This window comes from Microtus oregoni, unplaced genomic scaffold, assembly GCF_018167655.1.
Source record: "Microtus oregoni isolate MIOR12 unplaced genomic scaffold, Mior012 000012F_ref0000307, whole genome shotgun sequence".
NCBI classification, from domain to species: domain Eukaryota; kingdom Metazoa; phylum Chordata; class Mammalia; order Rodentia; family Cricetidae; genus Microtus; species Microtus oregoni.
In genome coordinates this window covers 3,669,577-3,683,318 of record NW_024543071.1, presented here as the reverse complement: position 1 = coordinate 3,683,318, position 13,742 = coordinate 3,669,577, and the positions used below count along the sequence as shown (strand labels likewise).

General features: G+C 41.8%; 1 protein-coding gene across 5 annotated transcripts in view; it reads left to right on the top strand.

Annotated features, from left to right (window-relative positions):
* Atrnl1 (attractin like 1) overlaps positions 1–13,742 on the top strand; it is a 561,295-nt gene that overhangs the window by 43,160 nt on the left and 504,393 nt on the right. For 4 of the 5 annotated variants that reach the window (XM_041661191.1, XM_041661190.1, XM_041661192.1 and 1 more), the window contains exons 8-9: positions 2,891–3,146; positions 6,380–6,563. In XM_041661191.1, the coding sequence (XP_041517125.1) occupies positions 2,891–3,146; positions 6,380–6,563 (440 nt within the window). Of the gene's footprint in view, positions 1–2,890; positions 3,147–6,379; positions 6,564–9,050; positions 9,229–13,742 lie in introns of those variants that run through there. The other variant, XM_041661194.1, reaches the window with a different exon arrangement.

Here is a 13,742-nt window from a genome sequence, read left to right as displayed (position 1 = left end):
TGTATTTCTGATCTTGATTAAGGTATTGTGATTGTGTAGTTCATTTTTAAAGTGTAATGTATAATTAGGAAATATAGGTTGTTGATGGATAATCAAAAATAATAGTCAAGTTTGTAGTCATGTTACTTAGATTTTCTAGATATATAGAGATATATTTCAGATAGGCATTTTTCATCTCTCTCAAAGGCTACAGAATATGGCATTTAAAAATATTTTAATAACTTAGGACTTTCATGACAATGAGACATATCTGCTCCTGCTGGCACCAATGTACTTCGAGAGGAAGATGGGCATCAAAGAGGCTCGTTATGGAGTTTGATAGCCATTTGGGCAAGAAACTGCTCTTGCCTGGACTGTTGCATAAAATGGACACAGAGAACCCGCAGAGAGAGGACTGCTGAACTTGCCTAAAGGCGAGACGGTCTTTTGGGGTTCATGACTCATGAAAGAGTCTGCGAGACATTCTACAGGACACAGCAGATAGTGACTAAACTGTCTTTGGAATTTCCTGCTTCATGGAAATGTCTGCTGGATACTTTGGGCCTGAAGGCTGAAGATGGATGCCCCAACGGTACAGAGGAACTTTGGGTGACTGTCCAGGCAGCGAGATGTCTCTGTCATTTCTAGAGTTTTCTTATTTCTTGTTTACTTAGGTAGTATTATATCCTTCTGGAGTCTTTGATGGAGTTGAAGAATGAATAGATAGTTATAGTTTTCCTTAGTTATGATAAAAGATAAAATAGATATAAATATTGTAACTGTAATTCTTGCTTGATAACTGTTTTGCTATATGTAATTTTACTATGTTAAAGTTAAAGCCTTTCTTTTTTGTTTAAACAGAAAAAGGGGAAATGATGTGGGAGTGATTTCTTATTAATAAAGAAACTGCCTAGACCCATTTGATAGGCCAACCCTTAGGTAGGCGGAGTAAACAGAACGGAATGCTGGGAGAAAGAAGCTGAGTCAGGGAGTCGCCATGATTCTCCCACTCCAGACAGACGCAGGTTAAGATCATTCCTGGTAAGCCAGCTCTTGGGCTACACAGATTAATAGAAATGGGTTAGATCAATATGTAAAAGCTAGCCAATAAGAAACTAAAACTAATGGGTCAGGCAGTGTTTAAAAGAATACAGTTTCTGTATAATTATTTCGGGTAAAGCTAGCCATGCGGGCGGCCGCATGCCAGGGACGCAGCCCTGCTGCTCGTAACACAACAACACATTGCTCTCTCGCTGTCCGTCTGCCCATCTGTGGTTTCCAGTGCTCTGTCAATTACTGTCTTTTTGTTACCTGGCTCTTCTCATCTACTGCGTCCCGGAGAAGTGACTTCTCATTTGCCATCCGTGCCATGAGGTCTCTTTGGCAGATTTTACAGCTTTCTCTCTTAGGTTTATTTAGTGTTGCATCCACTTTTAATAATTCCGTGTATGGTACACAGTAAGGGTTCAGTGTCATTGTTTGGCGTGTGCCTGTTTTCCTGCATCACCTGTTACAAAGGCATCCTTTCCCTTTGCATAGTTTTGTCAGTTTTCTCCAAAACCGTTTGACCACAAGCGTGTCTCTTCGTCGTCAGCGCGTCTCTGGACTCTCCGTTCTACTGTGTCGACTTACGTTGACCCCACTGTCTTGAGACTTGTTTTGTGTTCAGTTTTTAAGAAGTTTACTTACTTTTACAGACTGTTGGAATTCTGATAGAGATCATGCTGAATCTATCCTTGGACTGTGAGATCTTTGTCATTGCAGTGTTACCTCTTCTGATCCCTAAAATGTAGCGTCTTCCCATTCATATCTCTATGAATTTCAACTGTTTTGTAACTTCAGTTTTGAACTCTTCTGTAAATTTATTCCTGAATATTTTTTACTTTTGATGTCAGGGTAGCTGCTTTATTGACTTTGCTTTTGTGTGGTTCATTGGAAGCATGTGGACATGCATGTCTTTTGTGCACCGACCTCATACTTCATGTAACTGAATTCACTCGCCAACTCTTCGTCTCTTAGGATCTTCTGTATATGAGGTGATATCATCTGCTCATGGAAATTGTCTTTCATTCCCTTTTCTGGGCCCTTACTAGTGTTTGCCTCTGTGCCCCAGGCAGACCTTCCGTGCTGTTTTCAATAGGAATGACCGAGTAGGCGTCCTTGTCCTGTTCTTGGTCTGAGGGGAGAGCATCCCATACTTCACTATTCACTATAATATCATCTTAGTGTTTCCCTTAGATAAGCTTTATCAAAATTGAAGAAATCATCTTTTTAGTTTGTTGAAATATAGTGGTCTATACCATTTTGTATCATTTATATGACTCATTTGTGAATGAAATCTGGGTAACTTAGAGTGTTGTAAGATTTCCTAAGGTGAACTGGAGATGTGCATTTTCCCACAGCCATAAGTGGTAATACATGTACTTGGAGTGAAATACAAATGCCCATGGTTTTGGTGACTAGTGAGGGAAAACACTGAGTAATTGAGAAGAGCAAGGAGAATTTACATAGGTGGTAAAATTAAAATGTAACTATCGGGGACTCAGATCATTCAGGCATTGGGAAGACTCCATCGGTGAAGTCAATCAACGCTAATGGTGCTGCTTTTCCGATGTTTGAGCCTTCCGCTGTAGCCCACTGCACTCTGGTGCTGTATGAGCCATCCGCTGTAGCCCACTGCACTCTGGTGCACTATGTTTCTGTATAATGTAAATATTTAAGTGAAAATGCATCACTCAGCCTTTCGTAAGCGTAGATAAGTTTCCCTCTGCAACCAGTGGTGTGTTCCGATTTTAGGGATGCTCTGAGCAGTCACTGAAGTGCAGTGTTTAGATAGAGTCTTTTAAGAAATGCATGCATGCTGCTAAGAAATAACTATCTTGTCTACTGATGTGCATGTTTTAACTTACAGGAAAACATCTTTATGTATGGAGGCAGAATTGAAACAAGTGACGGCAATGTCACAGATGAATTATGGGTTTTTCACATACACAGTCAGTCTTGGAGCACAAAAACGCCCACTGTTCTTGGCCACGGTCAGCAGTACGCTGTGGAGGGACATTCGGCACACATCATGGAGCTGGATAGTAGGGACGTTGTCATGATTGTCATATTTGGATATTCTGCAATATATGGCTACACAAGCAACATACAGGAATATCATATCTGTGAGTTTCTTTCAAGATGTCATTTATTTATTGGTTGGGAGCACTTTTGTTTTGTATTTTCTAATTATTTGGTCAAAATAGTAAGTTATTTTAGATTGGAATTATAATGTTTTTCAGTATAATCTTTTTGATTATGCTAGACTTTTGTCTAATATTGGGTATATCTTGCAGCCAGATGAGGGGGATATTACACATTCACTTTCAAATATTTTTAAATATGAGATGTTCCAACAGATGGTGCTGTTTCCTTGGATTTTACCTATGAATCAAAAGCTGGAATTAGCTCTTGTCTTTGGTTTCATGATTTTTAGGATTTCCAGTTTTCTGTGTTATGTTTTAGTCTTAATGCGAGGCCTATTTACAGTAGATTCTCCAGGGTGAGCTGCTGGTCTCTAGAGAGACTGTTGTTTAGTGTATGAAGGGAACCTTGCCAATCTGTGCATGGTTTTCTGGATTATTGTGTGTGTTTTTTAGTAAGTAACTTTTTCTAGTACTCCCCACCCTGACCCTTTGGGCCATTTGAAGGCATTGGTAATTTATCTTTTTAGTTTGTCTGCAAGCATTCATCTTATAGTTGCTATTCAAATGTACAGTTATACTCATTTCCGGGTCTTGTTCATTTACTGTGTCCCAGTTCTTGGCTTTTGTGTGAACAGCACATGTGGCCTTTAAGTCCTTACACAGTCTCAGCGAGACCACGCCTTCACAGGCCACACGAGTAGTGAGAGCTCATGTGTGCTTAGCAGAAGCGTTCTCAACCCGTGGCTGGCGACCCCGTCCACAGACATCTGTCTCTAACAATTCATAACAGAAGCGTTCTCAACCTGTGGCTGGCGACCCCGTCCACAGACATCTGTCTCTAACAATTCATAACAGCAGCAAAATTGCAGTTATGAAGTAGCAAGAAAACAAATTTTATAGTTGGGGTCACAACATGAGGAACTGTATGTACTACAAGGGTCACAGCATGAGGAAGGTTGAGACACTGGCTTAGAGGAAGATGGACGTCACAGTCTTCTCTGTAGCCCTTCGGTGGCAGGATTGTTTCTGTGTCCTCTGTAAGCTGGTATGAGCGCAGGACGTGCACACGTGTCTTCCGTGTGCTGGTATGACAGCAGGATGTGCACACGTGTCTTCCGTGTGCTGGTATGAGCGCAGGACGTGCACACGTGTCTTCCGTGTGCTGGTATGACAGCAGGATGTGCCACACGTGTGTCTGCTGTCACCCATCCTTGTCCCCACCCCTCTGCATACTAACCTGGCATGGACCTTGCACAGCGCCCCACACACTCCCATCACCATGCACCCCTTGTTTGCTCTTCCGTCCGTCACTGTTTCATTTCCTGGACCTAGATTCTGGCTTCCTGACACGTTGTCTGGTACAGATTGGCAGTTTTATTTTTGATTTAAATATCCACATAATAATATCCGGCCTTTCAGTTCCCTGTTTGTCTGTCAAGTCTTGTTTCTGCCCGGCTTACTCTCTCCTGTTGCACCCCCCCACGCCGGCTTTTGCCCTGCTTCCTCTCTCCTGTTGCACCCCCCGACCCCAGCTTTTGCCCGGCTTACTTACTCTCTCCTGTTGCACCCCCCCACCCCGGCTTTTGCCTGGCTTACTCTCTCCTGTTGCACCCCCCACCCCGGCTTTTGCCCGGCTTACTTACTCTCTCCTGTTGCACCCACCCCCCTCCAGCTTCCCTCTGCCGTTCCAGTGCCTGCAGTGAGTTATGTAGTTTTTGTTGCAAATACCTCCCTTCTCCAGTGAGACCGGCCCTTCCAGCTGACTGCACACAGAATCCACACCTCTCATAGCTTGTGGATCTTCCTGGAGCCTCCAGTCCTTTGCCGCTGATCTCTGTGGCCGCTGTCTCCCATGCTCCTGTCCACCCTCCAGCACTTCCAGTTTTCAGTTCATAACCACAATACATATCACCATGGTGCTGTCTGGGGCACCTGTAAGTCAGCTTCTCCTTGCCCAGTTTTCCTTGCTGACTGTTTTGTAGACGCATCTCTCTCCTCTAACCTGTGCTCTAGTTCACATGACATGTATTAGACACGTCACGTTTTCATAGCCTCCTTCAGCATGAAGCACGGTGACGTTTTCACTTTGCGTGGATGGCCGGGAAACTAAAGCAGGTGCACTGTCATGTGACGTAATGGAATGTCCGTGCACACTGTTAACACATAAGTAAATAAATGTATTGTCTGATATGCTTCTGTTTTCAGTTAGGAATAACCTGATTGTAGAATGACAACTGAAATTTCGGTGAATTAAAGATAAATCTCTATGTTCAGTTCCTTTTGGCTAATTCTATAACCAAAATGCTATTTCTAAGTAAATTTATAGTAGTGTTTTTGTTTGAGTTTTGTTTTTTTGGCTGTACAGAAGTGGGAAGAATCATGGGTTTTGAGTTTCACAGGAATAACAGATGAGTCATGAGCATTTAACATTCCATGTATTATGTAAGCGCAAACGGTAAGAGTTCCTACCATATCAAAGTGCATTTGCGTGGCGGCTCTGGGCCTCAGTGTCTGTGCCTTCACCCTGGAGACTGCACAGTAAGGAGCACAGAGCCGCGGGTCGATGTGACTCAGCTACAGCAGGATGCTTACGTTACTGCGCCACAGAGCCCAGTGCCTCAGTGCCGCATCGGAAAGGAGGTGCTGGCCTGGAGAGGGGTTCAGTGGTTAAGATCACATGTTTCCACAGTGTGTCTGCTGGTGGAACCCAACAATATTGTGATTGTCAAGTGAATACTGGAATGTTAGGTTTTAGACCAACACAGTGCTAGAAGAATGTTCAGTTAGCTTAGGTTTAAGAGAGCAGTCATGTTATATCACTAACTTATTCCAGTTCTGTCACACAGAAGACCTTAAGAAACATTTGTTACATGCATTTTTTATTAAGGATTATTTTTGAATAACATAAGTACATATAAGTTACATTTCCCCCTTTTTCTTTATAATTACAAAAGTTGGATTTCCAGTGTTTCAGAATTAATTATGAAAGACCTAGGACACTTAGTCTTTCCTCAGTCCCCACCGTACGTCTTCAGAGTGTACCGAGTGTCAGGCAGCTCTCTCTGCCTGTAATTACATGCCACCACCGTGAACCTGTTGTTTTGGTGACATTTTGGTTGTATTTTTAACGACTTAACTGGTGGTTTTGTGTCATTTTGGTTGTATTTTTAGCTACTACTTGAGTTTCATGGTTTGCTTTCTTCTTGCTATAGCTTCAAACACCTGGCTGGTTCCGGAAACTAAAGGAGCGATTGTGCAAGGTGGATACGGTCACACAAGTGTGTATGATGAGGTCACCAAGTCCATTTACGTTCACGGCGGTTATAAAGCATTACCAGGCAATAAGTATGGACTCGTGGATGACCTGTATAGGTACGAAGTCAACACCAAGACTTGGTGAGTAGGCTGAGTAACAGGAGTATGAGAAGGAGAAGGTTGCTAATGATTGTATTTGTATTGGCTTCTTTCATACAGTACGTTTTGATACTATTCTTTCCTCTTCCCCTTCTGCTCCCAAATACTCCCCACCTCCCTCCCCATCTTCTTCATGTTCTTTTTCTTTCAGTAAAAAGCAGAAACAAATCAAAACAAACAAACAAAACAACTACCACCCCTCATACCCAAACCCAAATGAACACACACACACACGCACGCACACACACACACACACATGCACACACATGCACACACGCACATGCACACACACACATGCGCACACACATGCACACGCGCACACACACATATGCACATACACACACACCCACACACGCACATGCACACACACACGCACACACACATGCACACGCGCACACACACATATGCACACACATGCACATGCTCACACACACATATGCACACCCACACACACACACACACGCACATGTACACACACACACATGCACACGCGCACACACACATACACACACACACACACACACACACACACACACACACACACGGTGGAATTCATTCACTGTTGGCCACCTACTCCTGGCCAGGGGGTGTGCCTCGAGGTGTGGTTGATAGAGCCCGTGTCACTCCACTGGAGACAAGTGTCCTTTACAGAGAGCTTCTCGGTTAGGGTGGGCCTTTGTGTCCACTTCTCCTTTCCCTTGCTATGGCTTGAACTTGAGCAGGTCTTGAGTGTGCTGTCACAGTCCTGTGAGTTCCTATGAGTATGAGCTCTGTTGGGATAATATCTTATAGTTGTGTAATAGTGGTGTTTATAGGATGATGTCACAGAATAGTTTTTGAATTGATTAAATCTTTATGGTAATGTGATACACTGTCATGCAGCAGTAGTACAAAATAACAAATCTGTGCATAAATAATATAATTTAAAATGGTTTCTGGTCCGTAGACATACCTACAAGTACCTCTAAACATCCATTTTAGGTGAATAAATTTGTTTACCATCAAGCTTTGAGGTCCAGGATTTGTTCTTATTTACACTTGTGTTTTAATATTTATTAAATTTACAAAAAGGATTTTTCAGTTTTTTTTTTTATTAAAAATTTCTACCTCCTCTCCTCCTCCCATTTCCCCTCCCTCCAGTCCAAAGAGCAGTCAGGGTTCCCTGCCATGTGGGAAGTTCAAGGTCCTCCCCTCTCCATCCATGTCTAGGATGGTGTGCATCCAAACAGACTAGGCTCCCACAAAGCCAGTACATGCAGTAGAATCAAAATCCAGTACCATTGTCCTTGGCTTCTCAGTCAGCCCTCATTGTCAGCCACATTCAGAGAGTCTGGTTTGATCACATGCTCCATCAGTCCCAGTCCAGCTCGCCTTGGTGAGCTCCCATTAGATCAGCCCCACCATCTCAGTGGATGGGCGCACCCCTTGCAGTCCTGACTTCCTTGCTCATGTTCTCCCTCCTTCTGTTCCTTGGGAGCTCAGTCCAGTGCTCCAATGTGGGTCTCTGTCTCTATCTCCATCCATCGCCAAATGGAAGGTTCTATGGTGATATGCAAGATATTCATCAGTGTGGCTATAGGATAAAGCCAGTTCAGATGCCCTCTCCTCAGCTACCCATGGAACAAGCTGGGAACATCTCCTTGAACACCTGGGAACCCCTCTAGAGTCAAGTCTCTTGCCAACCCTAAAATGGCTCCCTTAATTACGATATATACTTCACTGTTCCCATATCCACCCTTCCTCCATCCCAACCATCCCATTCCCCCAAGCTCTCCCCATCCTCCCCTTCTCCCTTCTCTCTCCCCCTCTCCCCTTACTCCCACCCCACCCCCACCCCGAAGCTCCCAATTTTTGCCTGTCAATCTTGTCTACTTCCAATATTCAGGAGGATAACTATATATTTTTCTTTGGGTTCACCTTTTTATTTAGCATTTTTCAGTTTTACCATCTAATGTGAATGAAATACAAAGCTTGTGGTGTTATGAAATATCTTTCACTTTTTATAAGTAGCAGTGCTACACTCTGCATGCTATCCAGCCTTCTCATGCTCGTTTATAGCGGTTCTTCTGAGGTGCATGCATGAACGTGACCCTGATGTGTGACCGATCCGCCCCAGTTCCCTGTAGCTCCGTGAGCTTCCAGCAGCAGGGTGTGCCCTGTTCTCCTCGTCCTCCGCAGAGGCAGGTCACAAGCATCCGACTCCTGCCCGTGTAGTTGGTAGAGACAGCAGCTCAGCGACATTTCAGCGTGTTCCCCCAGCTAATATGATCACTTCTAATTTATTTGTGTTCATTTTTTCCTTTTGATAATGTATGACTTATTTATATCCATAACATTCTTTTTTTTTTTTGCTGGAAACACTGTTTTCTTTTGTTTTTTTTTGTGTTTACAGTTTTAAAATATAATTTTTATTGTACTTGTTTCTATTTTGGAATCCTTTTAGAAATTATGCTTTTTGTTTTGTGACAGTTGACATGTCTTCTAAAGCTGTTTGAGCACAAGAATTTAAGGAGAACTTGTTTATGAGATAGTGATTTGTTCTTCTTGCCCACCCTTCACCCGCACTGTCGGAGGAGAAGAGGACTGTGAAGCTTCCTCTGGCAAGGGGATAATACTGTTTTACCATGACAACCATGACAAAAGCTAGGAGATCACAGAATGAAGCATCTACACGAGCATCCAGGACAAGGGAAATTCATATCATTATTGTAAAAATCCCTCCAAAATGAAGACAAAAGTGAAAAGAGAAAGAGAAAAGGCATTTCTCTGTCTTGGAGGCAACTAAGTCTGACACCTGACAGTTTCTTCTTGTTTTGTAATATATTGTGTGTGGTGGGTAGCAGATTTGCATGTGTGTATGTCTGTTATTGTGGGGTGCACATAATGTTTGTGCAGTTGCATGTGCACTGTGGGTGCGTGCCTGCGGAGGTGGAGGAGTCTTGTCTATCACCATCCATCCTCCTTGTTCACTGAGGAAGGGTCCCTCATGTCATCTCAGAGCTCGCGGATGCTTCTCATCTGTCTAGTCTGCATTCTCCAAGGATCCTCTGCCTGTCTGTTAGCTCCAGGCCCTGGGGTTCAGGTGGGTCACCCCACCCGCCTGGCCTTTATGTGGGTTTTGGGGACTGACCTTCACTCCCTACCCTTGTTTGGTGTGCAGGAAACAGTCCACCATTCGAGCAGACAACTTCTTAACTGAAAACATGGAATCCAGGAGACACATTGCTTTCAGATGTCTGAAAGAAAACAATCAACCTAAAATTCTGTACCTAATAGAAATACTCTTTAAAAAAGCCAACAACATAATGACATTTTCAGGAAAGCAATAATAGAATCAGACAGCAACATACCTCAGCAATAGGAGAGAAAAAAGTGTGTCCTGTCTTATAACTTACTTAAGAAATAGGAATATGTTTGATATCATTCCTGTAATTTAATATTTTATGCTTCTAGTTTATGACAATTCAGCATGTTGAAAGATGCCCAAATTTTAATGTTTAGTTAACAAACAACGTTATTCTCACTGTTGGGAAAGTGTTAAGGCGTCAGAGTCAGGATACGCTCAGTCTTTCTACTGCTTTCCTGCTTCCCACGTGGTATGTTGATGTTTAAAGAGTGGAGGGATGTCCCCATTCCTGACTATAAAGCTTCTCACTTCTCCAAGGTTTTTCTTTTCATCTTGTTAATGTGTTGTGATGATTGCCACTGCCCTACCCAAGGGTTCCAACTCTGGTTCAAAGTTCTGCTGCCATTATAGTTTTGTTAAATCAGATGGCTCTTGGTGCTTTTCTATATCCGTCTATAGATCTTACCGTAGGAGCCTGTCAACATTTTCAGTGTTCCTTGCAAGGTGGTGGGTGTGCATTTGCATGTGTATATGTGATAACAGATTTTGAAAACCTACTTTTCAGGTGAGAGGAAAAGAAGATGCCAGGAATATTTCTGTGCATATAAGTAATATCTATGATAATAACTATGAGCAGTGTTCCAAATGATTACGGTGTGATCCTGTATCGCTTCTGTACTTACAGCCTTTGAAACCACAGACACTGAGAACTTTACAAGGCTGGTACCTAGTTCCATGAACTGATCTCTTCAGGCTTCATTTTCTTATTATGGGGTTATTTTTACATCATTGCATTCAAAGCTAATTAAATTACTCAGTTATTTTATTTTATGCTTTTGGTTTTCTCTAATAAGAAATTTGCTTGTCAGATTTTGTAGACATAACAATTTTATATGCCTGTTATGAGGTAAATCATATTTCAGCTAATACTGATGATCATACTTCTCTGTCTGCATTGTGAAAGTCTGAAGGCTTTAAATAAATAAATGTCTTATTGAATGCTTATCAAGCTGTTATAAGGTTGGCAAAAAAGCCAGAAAAAGTGCCAACAATTTTCTGAGGAGTTGAATTGTAAGGAAGATTTATTAACTGTGATAATGTAGGGGAAGTGGGCCAAGAGAGTATCTTTTTAAGGTTATGACCTAGGAGCCATCAAACAGGTGTTGAAAGTGGAAGAAAGGGAACAGTTTGCTAGAGGAATGTTTGCAAAGCCAGTGGCATGGGGTGCAGTACTGAGAGCCAGCAGGCCCCTCCCGTCCTTTGGGGTGTGAGAGAGGGCAGGCCACATGAAAACAAAGCCAGACAGTGGGTACACATGGTGAGAACGTGTACAAAGTTCAGTTATTTTTCCTTTCTCAGTGAAATTAAAATAGAGTCATTAGTTGAAAACGTGGACATGAAGTAGAGGAGGTTTGGGTTTTGGAAAGAGGTGATGTATGCAGTGACCGCTTTGGGGAGCGGAGGAGTGGACGGGCTCGAAAATGAGCATTGTGAGACTCTGATGTGAGAAGCTGTGATGTATGGCAGAGGTGATTTCAGTATTTTCAGTCCTGTGGTTGAGTATTTGGCTTGAATGAGCAGTTATGGTCTAGATGTTTTTATTTAGTCTATTGGTCAATATACCAGTTTTCCTAATCATATTATTTAAGATTATAAATTCTTGGTCAAAGGGAGTAGTATCATGTTTGATTTTACCCAAACCATATTCCAATTCAGATGTCTGCTCAATTGCCTTCTGACCATTGAAGAATGAGAATTTCTGACTCATGGCATTTCCACAATTTGGTATTGTTTCCATAGAATTTTTTTTGTTATTGTTGTAGGAAATTATGCCTGTTTTTTGTTATGCTTCATTTATATTATCTATCTATCTATCTATCTATCTATCTATCTATCTATCTATCATCTGTCTGTTTTTCTATCTAATCTATCATCTGTATCTATCTATCTATCTATCTATCTATCTATCTATCTATCTATCATCTGTCTGTCTGTCTATCTAATCTATCATATCTATCTATCTATCTATCTATCATCTATCATCTGTCTATCTAATCTATTATCTATTCTACCTATCATCCATCTATCTATGTATCTATCTATGTATCTATCTATGTATCTATCTTCTACCTATCTATCAAGCTTATCTATCATCTATCTGTCTGTCTATACATCTATGCATATATATATGTCTGTCTATATATGTGTATGTACCTATCTGTCTGTCTATCATATCTATGTTTCTATGTATCTATCTTGATGTGGATAGTGTAGGTACACTTCAGCATACATATCTGTCTGTGCATATGTGTGTGCATATATGTGGAAGCCAGAAATTTGTATTGTTCTTCTACCTTGTTCTCTGTCGTATTCTCAAGCCAGGGCCTGTCCCTGCATCAGGTGCTTATTGATTTGGCTAGTCCAGTCCAAGTAGCCAGTGAGCTCCAAGATTTACTCTTCTCCACCCTCATCCCTGAGGTGAAGGCACATTCTTCTGTGCTTGGCTTGGGTGCTAGCGATCCAAACGCAGGGCCTCTTGCTTCCTGTGAGACAGATGCTTTCTTTACTGGTGAGCCATCTCTTTGGCCCTGCAACTTTGGTTTTCATTTGTGTTTTCTCTTGTACTAATAAGGTGGAGTATCTTTTCATATATATTGTCCGTGTAGTGCTTTTTTGAAATTTTGTGCAAATATTCTACCCATTTTATTGTATTTGATAGACTGTGTATATTATTTTTTTGCAGTATTAGTTTATCTTGCATTTTGCAAATGTTTTGTCAGATTGTGGATTATCGTTCTATTCATTTGTCATTATTTGATAACTAGAACTTACATAAATAGTCAAGGAAATGAATTTTGTTTCTTTTGTAGGTTATGCTTTGTATTTTGCTTCTGTAACATTAGTCTACTGTCGCAAGGAGGCACCGCTTGTTCATCCCGGCTGCCCGGCTAGCTTAGCTCCAGAATAACCACACAGAAACTGTATTCATTAAATCACGGCTTGGCCCATTAGCTCTAGCTTCTTATTGGCTAACTCTTACTTACTTTACCAGGTAAAATTCCCAGCTTCTGTCTCCGGCAGATCCATGGCGTCTCTCTCACTCTACCTTCTTCCTCCCAGCATTCCGTTTAATTTTCCCTGCCTACCTAAGTTCTGCCCTATCAACAGCCCTGAAGCAGTTTCTTTATTGACCAATGAAGGCAACATAAAGAGAGAAGGACCTCCTACACCAGGCTACAATATTTCATATTTTTATAAATGATTTTCAGGTTTTTTTCTAATTAGTTTCACAGTTAATTTCCAGCTAAGTTGAGACTTGTATGTAGGGGCGTGTGCAGTAGGTACTCCCTCGATGTTGTTCAGTAACAGTTCATTCCTTTGAGTATCTACAGTATGTAAGACATCATAAGAATATTATCTCCAGGTAATTAATATTTTCATGCTTTTCTCAATGAAACCTGTATGTTTTAAAATCAAAACTCGCATTTATTTTAGTGTGTGTGTGTGTGTGTGTGTGTGTGTGTGTCTGTGTGTGTAGGGGCATATTTGAGCACATGTGTGCGTGTATATAGGTTACAGTATGTTTATGGGTGACAGAGGACATCGTAGGTGGGGTTGGCTCTCTCCTCCCATCATGTGAGTTCTTGGATTGACTCAGCTTGTCATGCATGGCAGCAAACATCCTTACCCACTGGCCGGTCTCACCTGGTAGTTTTTTTTTTTTTTTAAGGATGCCATTACATATCACCATGTGCCTCATGTCTCTTAGAAACAGAAATGCATTTTTTCATGCTGGCACTGAGAAGAACAGAAAT